The sequence below is a fragment of the Theropithecus gelada genome, chromosome 4 (assembly GCF_003255815.1).
Source record: "Theropithecus gelada isolate Dixy chromosome 4, Tgel_1.0, whole genome shotgun sequence".
NCBI classification, from domain to species: Eukaryota; Metazoa; Chordata; class Mammalia; order Primates; family Cercopithecidae; genus Theropithecus; species Theropithecus gelada.
This window is the reverse complement of record NC_037671.1, coordinates 115,407,728-115,424,680: the sequence shown is the minus strand read 5'-3', so window position 1 is coordinate 115,424,680 and position 16,953 is coordinate 115,407,728. Positions and strand designations below refer to the sequence as shown.

The 16,953-nt window shown below is 44.8% G+C and overlaps 1 protein-coding gene across 1 annotated transcript in view; it reads left to right on the top strand.

The window, feature by feature from the left end:
- PLEKHG1 (pleckstrin homology and RhoGEF domain containing G1) overlaps positions 1 to 16,953 on the top strand; it is a 156,356-nt gene that overhangs the window by 121,255 nt on the left and 18,148 nt on the right. The window contains exons 8-13 of the mRNA XM_025384161.1: positions 2,648 to 2,830; positions 2,924 to 3,019; positions 3,191 to 3,277; positions 11,352 to 11,385; positions 12,867 to 12,962; positions 15,482 to 15,520. Coding sequence (XP_025239946.1) covers positions 2,648 to 2,830; positions 2,924 to 3,019; positions 3,191 to 3,277; positions 11,352 to 11,385; positions 12,867 to 12,962; positions 15,482 to 15,520 — 535 coding nt within the window. The remainder of the gene's footprint in view (positions 1 to 2,647; positions 2,831 to 2,923; positions 3,020 to 3,190; positions 3,278 to 11,351; positions 11,386 to 12,866; positions 12,963 to 15,481; positions 15,521 to 16,953) is intronic.

Genomic DNA, 16,953 nt, shown 5'->3' with positions numbered 1-16,953 from the left:
GGTGAAACCCTGTCTCTATTAAAAATATAAAAGATTAGCTGGGCGTGGTGGCACATGCCTATAATCCCAGCTACTTGGGAGGCTGAGGCCGGAGAATTGCTTGAACCCAGGAAGTGGAGGTTGCAGTGAGCTGAGATCGTGCCATTGCACTGCAGCCTGAGTGACAGAGCAAGACTCTGTCTCAAAAAAAAAAAAAGAAAACTACAAAAAATTAGCCGAGCATGGTGGCACACACCTGTAACCCCAGCTACTTGGGAGGCTGAGGTGGGAGAATCGCTGGAACCCGGGACACAGGGTTGCAGCGAGCTGAGATCACATCACTGCACTCTAGCCTGGGAAACAGGGCAAGACTCCATCTCAAAAAAAAAAAAAAAAAAAAATTTTACATGGAAAATTCTGGAAATAAACAATCTGTAAATTTTAAATTGTGTACCATTCTGAGTAGCGTGATGGAATCTCACACTGCCCTTCTCCCTCCCACCTAGGACATGAATCACCCCTTTGTCCAATCACACTGCCTACGGCCACTCACCTGTTAGTCACTCAGTAGCTGGCTTGGTTATCAGATCGACTGTCTTGTTTTGCAATGCTTGTGTTCAAGTCAACCTTATTCTGCTTCATAATGCCCCCAAACGGAGCAGTGATGCTGACATATTGTTATAATTATTCTAATTTATTATCAGTTATTGTTGTTAATATCTTATGCCTAATTTATAAATTAAACTTTATCATAGGTATGTATTTGTAGGGAAAACATAGTATATTTAGGGGTCGATACTATCCCCAGTTCTGAGAATCCACTGGGGGTCTTGGAACATATCCCCTGCAGATAAGGGGGACTACTGTATTCAGAAATGTCTAAATGGCTGGTTTTTCACACTCTGTGAAGCTGCTTGACATTCTGAGGTCATTACTGAATCAGACTCTGCTCAAACTAATACTCCATTTCTGTTCATTTCTGTTTTCAACCAGTAAAGTTTTTGTTGTCTTGTGGGTTCCTTAATTAAATGGTGCTTGTGACTATTTTCGTTTTTCAAAATAACAAAATCAACTTCCTTTAAAAACACTGATACTGATATACAATAAATTCCACAGAAAAGTCAAAGTCATGTTATTAGTTTATATTTATCAATTTCCATTAAAAGCACTAAAACGGGGAGTTGGGCAAGTGGGGGTGGTTAATGAATACAAAACTTTACTTAGAGACAATAAGATCTAGGCCAGATGCGGTGGCTCACACCTGTAATCCCAGCAGTTTAGGAGGCCGAGGCAGGCAGATCACCCGAGGTTGGGAGTTTGAGACCAGCCTGGCCAACGTAGTGAAACCCCATCTCTTCTAAAAATACAAAAATTAGCCAGGCATGGTAGTGGGTGCCTGTAATCCCAGCTACTTGAGAGGCTGAGGCAGGAGAATCACTTGAACCCAAAAGGCAGAGGTTGCAGTGAGCCAAGATTGCGCCACTGCACTCCAGCCTGGACAACAGAGCGAGACTCTGTCTCAAAAAAAAAAAAAAAAATGTTGAATAAGATCTAGTATTTGATAGTACAACAGGGGTATTATAGTCAACAACAACTTATAAAATAACTGAAAGTGTAATTGGAATGTTCATAACACAAAGAAATGATAAATGCTGGAGGTGACGGAGGCCCATTTACCCTGATGTGTTTATTATGCATTGTATGCCTGTCAAAATATCTCGTGTACCGCATAAATATATACACCTACCATGAACCCATACAATTTTAAAATTTTAACAAAAAAAGTACTGAAACGTAAGTTAGGGGCAAAGAAAGGTTCCTTTCCTTTCCCTGAGTAAGTAAATTTAAACTCAAGAAATTTCTGAGAAAATGACGTGGATGATTTATATAGGCTTTAGTTTTGAATTACTTATGTGTGGTATGAACTTTGGTATTTTGAAGAAAGTCTTCAAGTCAACAACTCTGAAGGGTTTTTTCCCCAGAGAAGAGGGGATGAGAAAAATCAAGGGAAGGGGTTGGGTGCAGTGGCTCACGTCTGTAATCCCAGCACTTTCAGAGGTCCAGGTGGGCAGATCACTTGAAGTCAGGAGTTGAAGACCAGCCTGGCCAACATGGCAAAACCCCATCTCTACTAAAAATATTAAAAAATTTAGCCAGGCATGGTGATGGGCACCTGTAATCCCAGCTACTTTGGAGGCTGAGGCAGGAGAATCGCTTGAACCGGCGAGGTGGAGGTTGCAGTGAGCCCTGATTGCGCCACTTCCTTCCAGCCTGGGTGACAGAGTGAGACTTTGTCTCAAGGAAACAAAACAAAACAAAGAAAATCAAGTGAAGGAGGCCTATCTGAGAGGGTCCCATACTGGTGGCCCCTGGACCTGGCTTTTGAAAGATGTAAGGGCTGCTGTGAGCCACAGCATGGCATGATGAAGGAATGGAAATAAGTAAGTAGCAGCTCATCAACTAACAGCCTGATTCATTTCTGTTAGCCCTTAAGTGACACCACCTGTAAATGCAGATCCATGTAATAGACCATCAGATACCACGTAGATCGTTAGACCCCATCGGGGACGATTTGGCACCATTCTTGAGGCTCAAAAGATGGGCCATCAAGCCTTTGGTGTCTGGCTTCTGCCTCCTGTTAAATGCCATGGCCCATTCCCTTTCTCAGGAGATACAGAGTTTGCTCACTAACTGGAAGGGGCCAGACCTGACCAGCTATGGGGAACTGGTGCTTGAGGGAACCTTCCGCATCCAGCGAGCCAAGAATGAGCGGACACTCTTCCTCTTTGACAAGCTGCTGCTCATCACGAAGAAGAGAGACGACACGTTTACATACAAAGCTCACATCCTGGTAGGTCTGCACGCTGGCCACGGGCAGGGACTCAGATCCCCAGTTCCATTCCCTCCTGAGTGTGCCTCACCCTCTCTGCTCTCTCTGCTCTAGTGTGGCAACCTCATGCTCGTGGAGGTGATTCCGAAGGAGCCGCTCAGCTTCAGCGTCTTCCACTACAAGAATCCCAAGCTGCAGCACACAGTCCAGGTAGCGGCCAGGCCCTGGCCTCTCCGCAAGGCCCCTTTGTGTAATGATGAGTGCTGTGTACCAGGCAGCTTTTTGAGAGCGTTCTGGCCACATGGTCATTTCCCATCTCATCAGAGGGTCCTGTGGGTGGTGATATCAAGTTGTCTGACTGTCTACATCTCGTCTTGGCAGGCCAAATCCCAGCAAGACAAACGCCTCTGGGTTCTGCACCTAAAGAGACTGATTCTGGAGAATCATGCAGCCAAGATTCCAGCTAAGGTAGGACACTGAATAATGCACAGTGAAACAGGAGAGAGATAGGAGAGTCATTTGAACCTGGGTGGTGGAGGTTACTGTGAGCTGAGATCGCGTCATTGTACTCTAGACTGGGTGACAGAATGAGACTGTCTCAAAAAAAAAAAAAAAAAAAAACCCAAAGAGACTGGGTCAAAAAAAAAAAAAATTTAGAATTAGAATCTGGGAGAGACAACCATTAATCAGATCATCTAATTACTAATGAAGTCCCAGCAAGGCATCCTGATAGGATAAATGTTCAACTTCAAAATAAAAAGGTTGGCATGGTGGCTCATGCCTGTAATCCCAGCACTTTGGGAGGCTAAGGCAGGTGGAACACTTTAGCCTAGGAGTTCGAGACCAGCCTGGGCAACAAAGTGAGACACCCGTCTCTACATAAAATATAAAAGTTAGCCCCCAGCGTGATGGCACACACCTGTAGTCCCAGCTACTCTGGGAGGCTGAGGTGGGAGGATCACCTGGGTCCAGGAGGTGGGGGTTGCAGTGAGCTGAGATTGCATCACTGTACTCCAGCCTGGGTGACACAGCAAGACTGTCTCAAAAAAAAAAAAAAGAAAGAAAATTGAGAGATAGGAAATGTAGGAACTATGTCTCAGCTAAACCAGCCATTAACATCAAAAAGATTCACATGGGGCCAGGCATGGTGGCTCACGCCTGTAATCCTAGCACTTTGGGAGACTAAGGTGGGCAGATCACCTGAGGTCAGGAGTTCAAGACCAGCCTGGGCAACATGGTGAATCCCCATCTCTACTAAAAATACAAAAACTAGCTGGGTGTGGTAGCACATGCCTGTAGTCCCAGCTACTCAAGAGGCTGAGGCAGGAGAATCACTTGAACCTAGGAGGCGGAGGTTGCAATGAGCCGAGATCTTGCCATTGCACTCCAGCCTGAGTGACATAGCAAGATCCCATCTCAAGGAAAAAAAAAAAAAAAGATTCACATGAGTCGCGGGCTCTGTGGAGTGGTGGTATTTTTCCTTTTGGGGCTTAGAAGAGGATGCCACGAACCATCTGCCAACCATGAAGACGTAACAGATGCTGTGGAAGAATAGAGTGTTCAATTCAGTTAAGTGGAGAGAGGAAGGAAAACATCTTTTACCTCAGTCTTAAAGGATGAGATTTTTTTTTTTTTTTTTTTTTTTTAGATAGGATCTTACTCTGTCGCCCAGGCTGGAGCGCAGTGGTGCAAACATGGCTCACTGCCGCCTTGACCTCCTGGGCTCAAGAGATCCCACCACCTCAGCCTCCCAGAGTAGCTGGGACCACAGGCGTGTGCCACCAGGCCAAGCTAATTTTTGTATTTTGGGTAAAGAAAGGTGTGGGCTCATCATCTTGCCCAGGCTGGTTTCAAACTTCTGGGTTCAAGTGATCTGCCTGTCTCAGCCTTTCCAAAGTGTTGGGATGACAGGCATGAGCCACCGTTCCCAGTCTTAGTAATATTTTTATAAGTGGGAAAAAAGGAATTAAGGAAACCAGACCTAGAGACCTGCATTAAAAAAAAAAAAGAACGAATGCACCGTGTTCAGGGTGCACAGATGGTGCCAGGATGGGAGGACTGAGTTCTCAGGGGCTGAGGCAGGGGCTGGGGCAGGGAGGGGAAGGGCAGGAGCCCCTGGAGGGCTGTGGGCATGCACTCTGAGGAGTCTGGACACATTCGCACTGGGAAATTACTGCAGGCTTTGGAGGAAGGGGAGATGGCATGGTCGGTCCTGTGTTCTGAGAGTGTAACTTTGGGGACAGGGTGACAAATAAGTGACAGGAGTGAGGTTGGAGGCTGGAGAAGATGGTAACCCACAACCATGGCCTAGAAAGGAGCTGAGCAGTGCTGCCGTGGAGCCACAGCGACAGAGGGGACAAATGCAGAACGTGCCACTGAGGCAGAGGGCAGGATTTTGCCCACTGAGAGTCAAGGCTGAGTCGGGTTGAAGGAGAGCTTGGTACTGTGGGTTCTGAGACAGACAGAAAGACAGAGGAACCTGTGAGATGGGAGTGAGAGAGAGGAGCCCTCTGCTGTCACTGGCACCCGTGCTGCTGGGCAAGGTCAGCCACAGGTGGAAATTCAGGTCTTGGAATCTAAGGATCAGGAGACATTTGCTAGAGGCAGTAATTGAAGCCCTAAGGTTTAAAAAGATGGCCCAAAAAAATATGCAAAGGAAAGACAAACCTTTGGGAATCCTAACATCTAAGTTATCCGCAAGCAGGTGGGGGGATTTGGAGAACAGCCAAAGAAGGATGGAAAGAGTAGCAGAGGAGGCAGGGAGGACGCCTGAGGAGGAGGCGCTGCACTAACAGGAAAAAGCACATCTCAGAGACGGCGGGGAGACACAGTCTCAAAGGCTGCTGAGGTCAAGGAGATTTCAACAGAAAAGCAAATTTTAGATTTGGCAACTAAGAGAAAAGGGAAAGGTCACAGTGGGTTGAAGAAAAAGGGGGATTAAGAAGGAACAGAATGCGTATAGACTTTTTTATATATAAAGTTCACAAAAGGAAAAAAAAAAATGATAGTTTGGAGAGAGAGGCAAGAGCAAAGCAAGACTCCTTGCCTGGGTCGAATGCTGAGTCCAAGAGCGGATGGCACGGCAGGAGAAGGGAGATGGGAGAGGAGACAGTGGCTCACTTCCTGTTGGAAGGGAGCCTGGGGAGGTGGGAAGGGAGAGGATGGGACACACAGGAATAGGGGCTTATCTTGGAAAGGGCCGGAAGCATCTCTCTTGAGCCAAGGGAGAAAAAGATGAAAGACAGAGGAGCTTTGAGGTAGACTTGGGGGAAGACAAAGCGTTTGATTTCACTCATGCAGGTGATAAAGTCATCTGCTGGGTGAATGAAGCAGAGATCGGGGGTGTCTGAGGGAAAGTGGAAGGGATCAGAAGAACACTTGCTAAAGAAAATGGACCAGGCCTGGTGCGGTGACTGACACCTGTAATCCCAGCACTTTGGGAGGCTGAGGCGGACAGATCACGAGGTCAGGAGATCAAGACCATCCTGGCCAACACGGTGAAACCCCATCTATACTAAAAATACAAAACATTAGCCGGGCGTCATGGCGGGCGCCTGTAGTCCCAGCTACTCAGGAGGCTGAGGCAGGAGAATGGCGTGAACCCAGGAGGCGGAGCTTGCAGTGAGCCAAGATCGCGCCACTGCACTCCAGCCTCGGTGACAGAGTAAGACTCCGTCTCAAGAAAAAAAGAAAGAAAGAAAATGGACCAGTCACTAGAGATGACTAGAATGATCTGTGGAAGGCATCAAAGACCCAACTGAAGCTGGCCCCCATGACTCAGTGTGATGACGTCATTTCAAAATCTGCTCAGCAACTTGGAAACTACTGGTGCGTGTGGGTTCCTCCAGGTTGGGAACCGGCAGAGCTGGTAGGGGAAGGTTCCCAGGGCGGGGGTGGGGAGGGTGCCAGTGAGCACGAAGTTGCAGTAATTGGGCATGACATCAGGCTGAGTGGAGAGGAAAACCAGCTGGCAACAGAAGCGTGGGGTGAGGGACTGCAGTATTGTCATAAAGCCTGGTTCAGCAGGACTTAATGTTGGAGAGAAGGAAATACACCAATCTGTGGTTGAAGAAGGGACTTTTGGAGTCCTGCCTTAGAGGTGGGGCGATTTTGAGTGTGATCAGGTTCTGGAGGTGGCTCTGATTCTGTGTCGCTGCTCTGGAGTGGAGGAAAAGGTCATTAGAGATAAAGTGGTCAAGGAACTAGGGGGAGGGTGGTGGGTGGATTATTCACATGGATGGTGAAATGGTCCAAGCTGAGGCTGGGAGGAGTGAGGTGGAGCAGACAATGGGATGATGATTATGAAAACTGAACTGGGTGGAAAATGAGAAGGGCTGAGATTTCTGAGAAAGGGGACAGTCTGTTTTGTTCTCTGTGTATTTTGACAAGCATCTGAAGCGTGTTCTCAGGACTGCCAGCAATGATTTGGTCCTCAGGAAATGAATGTGCATAGGTGTGGACTGGGACCTAAGCATGAGTTTTCGTTTCATCAGGGTGTTATGAGATGAAAGGGAGCTCATGCAGAGAGGGGCTGCATTTTCTTTATGATTAGTCATTTTGTTGCTGGCCTGCTGCCTTAGAACACCATTCTGAGCAATGGCAGAGCGTCTTTGATGGGCCCCACCTATTGTTGACCTGTCTAGTGGGAAAATCAAAATCGCTAACAAGATTCTGAAAGGCAGTTACAAAACGAGACCACCTTACATACCTGTCTTTCTCCACACTAGGTGTGTGTGTCCCAGGAAGTTCCCTTTAAGTACTGAAATGATTGATATAGTCAGTATAACATCATACTTTCTCCCCAGGTTGTCGATCCCTTCTATCTAAAAACATCTTTTCAGTTACAACTTATTGAGCATACACACTGTGCGGAGTACTTATATTCTTATTTCAGCCTCACCAAAATATGTTATGAGGTAGTTCTTATTCTTCCCATTCTAGAAAAAATAAAAACAGAGGCGGAGAGACATTAAATAAACTGCCCAAGTTTGTATAACTAGTACATGACCAAGCCTGGATCCAAACCTGGGTCTATCTGGCTCCAAAGAGCATCCTAACCACATTGTTCCCACTGGCAATAACAACACATTTTTCTCTTTTGTTTTGTTTTGAGACAGGGTCTCACTCTGTCACCTAGGCTGGAGTGCGGTGGCGCGGTCTCCATACAAGAAAAAGCACACTGCAACCTCCACCTTCTGGGTTCAAGTATTCTTGTGCCTCAGCCACCTGAGTAGCTGGGACTACAGGTGCGCACCACCACACCTGGCTAATTTTTGTATTTTTATAGAGATGAGGTTTCACCATGTTGACCAGGCTGGTCTCGAACTCCTGGCCTCAAGTGATCCACCCGCCTCAGCCTCCCAAAGTGCTGGGATTACATGCAGAAGCCACCATACCCAGCCTCAAACGCACGTGTTTAATATACTTTATTCACTATAATGTAATCATAATTTTCTATTTAAGCAGGATTATTATTAAAGTGAACTTTCCACATCTTTCCTTGAGATTATTTATTTTCCTAAAGTTTTCAAAATGTATTTCTATTATTTCTATGAAATAAATGCATAGTGGGAAATTTTTTAAATCAAGAAATGTATCACCAGTCTAATAATATCAACACAGCTGTGGGAAACTCATTAGTTACAGCCTCCCAGCTGCCTTCCATTCTTTTAATTCAATGATGGTCCTTGGCTGACACCTAGTGGAAAACCTGGAAACAGTACTTTAAAAATTAAATGTCAAGACTTAAAAAATACATTCTTGAAGTCAGCTCTACAGATACCAGGGAACTTCTTGGAAATAGCCATATTGCCCATTAGTGTATGTGGTAAATAAATTAAACTCTTCTCCAAATTAATTGAGAATAAAGATTAAGGTATTTTGCATTTTATATATTAGTATAGTTCTGTAATTGCACTTCCCAGAGACTAAGCTAACATTTGTGTTTGTAATTAATTTCAACTCATAATCTCAGACGCTGAATGTACAAGAGAGATAGCTATCAGTGTTACAAAAACTGAAGCATTTGTTTCCTCTGAGGTGACTCAGCCCCACGCTTTTTCACTAAATATGATCACCACTTAGCCGAAATATTTGTACTGTGATATCACAGATGGTAGCAAATTAGAGTAAAATTATTTTAAAACTTATTTTTAGCGTAGTGTTTTCTAGGTTAAATTATACTACCCTTAAAAAATGAAAATGACTTTAAAGAGGCAAGAAAGGCTACAATCCTCTAGGACAGTGGTCTTCAACCTTTTGGGCACCAGGGATTGGTTTTGTGGAAGACAATTTTTCCACAGACAGAGGCAGGGGAAGGCTTTTGGAATGATGAAAGCATATTACGTTTATTGCACACTTTATTTCTATTACTACATGGTAATATATAATGAAATAGTTATACAGCTCACCATAATGTAGAATCCAGTGGGAGCCCTGAGCTTGTTCTCCTGCAACTAGACGGTCCCATCTGGGGGTGACGGGGGACAGTGACACCCCAAGTGTGTTGCTTATGTACAGTCTGTTCTAATCTTATTTTGGTGGCTGTCACTGCAGAAAACCCTGCTTTACAAAGATAGGATGTTGGAAATGGAAGCAGGCTTTTGTGCTTTTGTGGCAATCTCAGGATATTCGCCTGGACTTTAATCCAGAATGTATGGACATTTGAAGTTGTCTCAAACATACTTTTTTCCTTTTTTTTTTTTTTGAGATGGAGTCTCGTTCTGTCGCCTAGGCTGGAGTGCAGCAGTGCTACAACCTCTACCCCTCAGGTTCAAGCAGTTCTCCTGCCTCAGCCTCCTCAGTAGCTGGGGTTACAGGCGCGCACCACCATGCCAGCTAATTTTTGTATTTTTAGTAGAGATGGGGTTTCACCATGTTGATCAGGCTGGTCTTGAAATCCTGACCTCGTGATCTGCCTGCCTCAGCCTCCCAAAGTGCTGAGATCACAGGCATGAGATACCACGCCCGGCCTCGAACATACTTTTAAGGCCACCAGATGCAGCCATACAATTGAAGTACATCAACTCACTTGCCACGATAAAGCCTGCCACCAGATGCAGCTTAATTGCTCCTTGTCACTCACTGACAGGGTTTTGATATGAATCTGCAAGCAATTGATTTATTATGATCTCTGTGCAGTCAAACCTCTCTGCTAACGTTAATCTGCTCCCCAGTGCTAGCATCACTGCCTCAGCTCCACCTCAGATCATCAGGCATTAGATTCTTATAAGGAGTGCTGCAACCTAGATCCCTCGCATGCATAATTCACAGTAGGGTTCACCCTCCTATGAGTATCTGATGCTGCCACTGATCTGATAGGAGGCGGAGCTCAGGCTGTAATGCCAGCCTTGAGGAGCCGCTGTAAATCCAGATGCAGCTTCTCTCACTTGTCCACCACTCACCTCCTGCTGTACAGCCCAGTTCCTAACAGGCCATGAACTAGTACCAGTCTATGGCTCGGGGGTTGGGGACCCCTGCCTATGAGAGTGGGTGGGTGGAACTCACCAGTTGAGCTGACCATTGATACCTAATGACTGTTCTGAAGGAAAGGCTCCATGATCCCACTGTCCAGTTGAGGAAGCACATTCTGGGATGGGAGAGCACCCACCTAGTGAAGTGCCTGAGCTGGGATCACAGACATTGTCCTTCAGGGCCGTCCCACTCTGGGAGATTCTGGGGCACATAAAAGAGATGGGAGGTGCAGGGAGTTGGGGAAGCAGAGAGACTTAACTCATAATAATCACGTAGCAGGAGGAAAGACAACAATGAGAGGAAACTTCCAGCAGCCATTTTGCAATTAACTCAAAATAGTTACACGGCCCTAGAGTCGTGGTGAGGGCTGGTGATAAAGATACCAAGCTCCATGCCTTGAGTTTTTGGGTCAGTAGGTCAGGGTTGGATGACAAGCATCTGCATTTTTTTTTTTTTTTTTTTTCAACGGAGTCTTGCTCTGTCACCCAAGCTAGAGTGCAGTGGCATAATCTCGGCTCACTGCAACCTCTGCTTCCTGGGTTCAAGCAATTCTGCTGCCTCCACCTCCCAATTAGCTGGGACTACAGGCGCCTGCCACCTTGCCTGGCTAATATTTGTATTTTTAGTAGAGACGGAATTTCACCATATTGTCCAGGCTGGTCTTGAACTCCTGACCTTGTGATTGTTATCTGCCCGCCTTGGCCTCCCAAAGGGCTGGGATTACAGGTGCGAGCTACTGCGCCCAGCCAAGAATCTGCATTTTTAATAAGTTGGCCAATGAGTGCTAATGATCAGCCGGGCTTAGGAACCAGCCTCCCTCCGTCCTCTTTCACAGGGTTGGTGGTGCAGTCTTAGCTCTGGTGCCTTGATGGTGTAGCAGCTATTACCCACATGAGGGCGCTCATCTGCTTGAATTCCCTGAATTGTGTGTAAATGCTTAAAATAAATAGCGAGTTTTTAAACATTTTTAAAACTCTATTTATTCAGGTGGGATAAGATCTGTGTTGAGATTTGGAGTTTAAAGAAAAACAAAGCAATTGGAATTACAGCCCCACTTTCTCTCTTTCAGGCCAAGCAAGCAATCCTTGAAATGGATGCCATTCGTAAGTTTTATTTCCTTAACACAATTTGAAATTTCATTGTCTATTTGTATCTATCACATTTTCTATCTTAAAGTTCAAGAAAATGTCAATTGTTAGAAAATAGTATCTTTCTATTCACTGTATTCACAAATTGGGTGGACAGTATAATCCCTTCTTAGCTCATTGGCTTGTTTCTACATTGGTTCTCCCAGGTTTATCTGAGTCCCTTGATGGCTGGCCACAGTCTGGGTTTCTGCATCAACTAACGATGTCAGTTATGTCTCCAGGGTCAACTCTACCCCCACCCACCCCCAACCTCTACCACCACCAAAAACCAGGGCTTCACAATGCATTTCTCACTTCATCCCTAACAGAATGTTGATTATCTGCAAGAATCTCAATCGCTTCATAGTATTGGTTTTCCTGATGCAGCAGAAAATTCTAAAATCACAACCACCCCACATATGTGAGTGTATTTCTAGGCTTACAAAAGCAGAAGAGAAGAAATATTCCAGGTCCTTCCTATTAAATAAGACCTTATTCAACAGCATTTATCACATCTTTGTTATTTTTCAGATTAAATAGAATAAAAAGAGAAAACAATGGCTTTAAATGCAATCAGGTCTGCTGGACACTTGCACTGAAAACACTTCTACTTTTACTTAACCCTTTCATAATACCTTACTTTGCGGAATCAAGTACAAACGTTGATTCCCTTTCGTCCAGCCTGGCACTTGTTAACTCCCCAGGGGGAAAAGCAGCATCAGCAAAGTGGAAACAGGCACGTTCCCACCATCGCTGCAGCTGAGGCTTCCATCTCCCATCCAACAGACCTGAAAAACGATGCCTGGAGCTCCCCAGCGGAGTGCTGGGCTGTATTCTGTAGACCTCAACATTTCAGCCAGCAGAAATTGCCTTCAGATTTTATTTATTTATTTATTTTTTATTATTATTTTTTTTGGCCGGGTGTGGTGGCTCAAGCTTGTCATCCCAGCTAACAGACTCCTACAAGTCCCAATGTAAACAAAAAGCCCTGAGATACATATACAGCGCCAATTGTGGGAGAAGGATCATATCCATGTCAGATGAAAAAGAATAAATCCATATAGGCCAGGCATGGTGGCTCACACCTGTAATCCCAGCACTTTGGGAGGCCGAGGCGGGTGGATAACCTGAGGTCAGGTCAGGAGTTCAAGACCAGCCTGGCCAACATGGTGAAACCCCATCTCTACTAAAAATACAAAACTTAGTCAGGCATGGTGGTGGTCACCTGTAGTCTCAGCTTCTCGGGAGGCTGAGGCAGGAGAATCACTTGAACCTGGGAGGTAGAGGTCAGCAGTGAGCCAAGATCATGCCACCGCACTTCAGCATGGGCGACAGAGCAAGACTCCATCTCAAAATAATAATAATAAAAAATCCATATAAATCTACGCTAGCCATAACCATTTTCTGAGAAGCCCCCGACAGCGCAGTCCCACTGATGCATGTGGTTATCTTTACAGATCATCCAGGCTTCTGTTACAGTCCTGAGGGAGAGACGAAAGCACTGTATGGCTCTAAAGAAGGTTCTGCTCCGTATCGGCTGAGAAGAAAATCTGGTAAATAGGATTTTGTCATAAAAATTTAATACTAATGGGGGACTGGAAATGAAAGTCCCTTTGAGTCTGACGAAAGGGCATGTTCTATCTGGTTTCTCAGCTCACTGCTGGACTGAGTACATTTGCAGCTGCCTTAAGATGGGACTCACAAGCTTTTGATCTAACACTCTTTTTCTCTGTAATCCCAGCACTTTGGGAGGCCGAGGCAGGTGGATCACCTGAGGTCAGGAGTTCGAAACCAGCCTGGCCAACGTGGAGAAACCACATCTCCAGTAAAAATATTAAAATTAGCCAGGCCTGGTGGCGGGCACCTGTAATCCTAGCTACTCAGGAGGCTGAGGTAGGAGAATCACTTGTACCCGGGAGACAGAGGTTGCCGTGAGCCAAGATCATGCCACTGTACTCCAGCATGGGTGACAGAGTGAGACTCTGTCTCAAAAAAAAAAAAAAAAGCCTCTTTTCTACTTAATATTTCCCATAACTATCAAGCATGCCAGTCAACTAATTTTGCTTTGTACGTCTTACCATCGGCGTGCAGATACTTAAACCGTATTTGCTGTTGCTAATGAAAAATCACATCCTATGAGTTACACACACAAAAGATTATCCAAAGCTAAAATTTTAATTCATATTTGCTGCACCAGACTCCATGAAGTATTGCCTTAGTTCAGACAGGTTTAGGATTTTATTTGAAGCAGTCTTTATTCATTACCCCCTTTATGCTTTGCTAAGGACTAGGAATGCAAGGATCAATAATCCATGTGACTCCTTCAAGGAGCTCATGGTGCCAGAGACAAAAAATGCAAATAAGGCTGGGCACAGTGGTTCACACCTGTAATCACAGTATTTCAGGAGGCTGAGGCGGGAGGATCACCTGAGGTCAGGAGTTTGAGACCTGCCTGGCCAACATGGTGAAACCCCATCTCTACTAAAATTACAAAAATTAGCAGAGTGTGTTGGCAGGCACCTGTAATCCCAGCTACTCGGGAGGCTGAAGCAGGAGAATCACTTCAACCTAGGAGGCAGAAGTTGCAGTGAGCCGAGATCACGCCCCTGCCTAGGTGATAGAGGGAGACTCAGTCTCAAAAAATAAAAATAATAAATAAATAAATACTAGTCCATGTGATGGAGAAGTGCCAGAGGTTGGTTGGATGGAAGGAAGAGCAGAGAGACAAAAACAGGAGAAATAAGAGAGAAATTAACCCTGTAGGGAAGAGAGAGAAGGCTTCACAGAGCAGAGAACCAGTACCCAAGACAGAATCTGGCAGCAGGGGAGGCAGATGGAACAGGAACAGCATATGCGGAGGCCCTGAGGCTTGAGCCAGCGTACTTTAGGACAGACATCTGTTGCCAGTCGTTCAGCCTGGGGAGAGAGTGGGATGGTGCTGGGGGCTGGAGGAAGAGGTGGGTGAGGTGAAATGGAAAGAGATGTGGCTAGAGATACGCAGATGGGGGCCTGATTCTGGAGGCCCAGTATGTCATGCATAGGGTTCGAACTTGATCCTGCAAGCTGTGGAAGGATTTTAAGCAGTGAACTCAGAGAACGATTTCCTTGTCAAGAAATAACTCTGGCTGTGTGCGGAGAATGAAGTGAGCAGGGAGACCAGATAGGAGGCTGTGGTGCTCATCTTGTTGACAGATGAAGGCTTGGATTAAGAGAGGGGTGACTTGGGGAAAGGATTACAGGGAACCCCCAAGACTGTGATGGAAGAAAACAGGAGAAATGGAGAATAACAGCCTGATTGCTAACCCTGGAGCGTGATGTCAGCGATAACCAAGAGAGGATATGCAGATGAAGGAGCAGATCTAGGGGAGACAGGGGAGCTGAGATGGAGATGTTGAGTTTGCTGAAGCTGACACTTGGGACAGGGTCTGGCATAAGAATATACAATTGATGCCAGGCGCGGTGACTCACGCCTGTAATCCTAAGACTTTGGGAGGCCGAGGCGGGCAGATCACTTGAGGTCAGGAGTTCAAGACAAGCCTGGCCAACATGGTGAAACCCTGTCTCTACTAAAAATACAAAAAATAGCTGGGTGTGGTGGCGCGTGCCTATAATCCCAGCTGCTTGGGAGGCTGAGGCTGGAGAATTACTTGAACCCGGGAAGCAGAGGTTGCAGGGAGCTGAGATCGCACCATTGCATTCCAGCCTGGGAGAGAAGAGTGAATCTCAGTCTCAAAAAAAAAAAAAAAAAAGAATGTACAATTGAACGTCATCAGCTTGTAGGTGTTAGTGAAAGCTGAGGAAGCTGCTCTGCTACTGACAGGATTGACAAAGTCAGATTTTGCTTTTCTATTGGGTGACTCCTGATAACTCAGCATAACATTTATTCTACCATTTTAGCAGAATGAATGTCTTGCTCCTATGTATCTCTGAGCAAAGGGGATTTTGTTAAATTTGATACAAAAATTATAGAGCTCTGTTAATCTGTCAGTAGAATCATAATCCTTTTATAAAGAATAAAGACAAAGGTTTGATTTGGTTTTGCAAATGATGCTGGCTTTATTTTGTCTCCCAGAACCTTCCTCACGATCACATAAAGTTTTGAAGACTAGTGGTAAGTAATAAAATATATTTTCTTGTTTCATTCTTGTTGATATTCACTAAATCAAATCACACAAAAATAAATACCAGATAAATTACAGATTGGCAGATTTGATTTGATTACAAAAAGATTAACTTCTATAAATAAAAGTGTCCCATTGTAAAATATATAGTCAAAGCCAGGCACAGTAGCTCACACTTGTAATCCCAGCACTTTGGGAGGCCAAGGTAGGCAGCTCTCTTGAGGCCAGGACTTCGAGACTAGCCTGGCCAACATGGTGAAACCCCGTCTCTACTAAACATATAAAAATTAGCCAGGCCTACTGGCTCGTGCCTGTAATCACAGCTACTTGGGAGGCTGAGGCAGGAGAATCGCTTGAACCTGGGAAGCAGAGGTTGCAGTGAGCTGAGATCACGCCATTGCACTCCAGCTTGGGCAACAGAGTGAGACTGCGTCACAAAAAATAATAATAATAATAAAATTTAAAATAAAATGTACAGTCAAATGACATAAAATACTTGAAATATATTTGACAGGCATAAAAATATTAATATTCCTATTATATAAAGAAACTCCATACATCAAAAAGAAAAGACAGAGGACTCTTTTATTTATTTATTTTTTATTTTTTGAGACAGAGTTTCACTCTTGTTGCCCATTCTGGAGTGCAATAGCGCGAGCTCAGCTCACCTCAACTTCCACCTCCTGGGTTCAAGTGATTCTCCTGCCTGAGCCTCCCGAGTAGCTGGGATTACAGGCATGTACCACCACACCTGGCTAATTTTGTATTTTTAGTAGAGATGGGGTTTCTCCATGTTGGTCAGGCTGGTCTCGAACTCCCGACCTCAGGTGATCCACCCACCTTGGCCTCCCAAACTTCTGAGATTACAGGCGTGAGTCACTGCACCCAGCGCAAAGGACTCAAAAAAAAAAAAAAAAAAAAATAGAATTGGGCAGTTGTTTCACAAAAACACACAAACTGGCAATAAAATTTTTTAATGGCCATCCACATTCATAATCAGAAAATCCATACATTTAAATGGAATAAATAGAAGGGAAAAAACTATGAGCTTGGCCAAAACATATAGAAAAATAGTCACTCCAAAAGTATTGGTGGGAGTGTAAGTTTTTGCAATGCTTCAGGGGCAAAATTTGGTAATAGTCGTTTGAATTTAAAATGTACATTTGCCCTTAACCCAACAGTTTCACCTGCACAGATGTACTTACCCACATGTAGACGGATTTATCTACAAGTTTGTTGTTTGCAGTATTTGTAATAAGACACTATAAAAATGCCCATGCAGTCAGAAATATACTTAAGGAAATTGTAGTACCTCCATACACACAATGGAATATTCTACAGCTGTCAAAAATAAAGCAGATCTCTACCTATTCACAAGAGTGTCCGCATATATTTAGCAGAATATACAAAGTTGCATATTGAA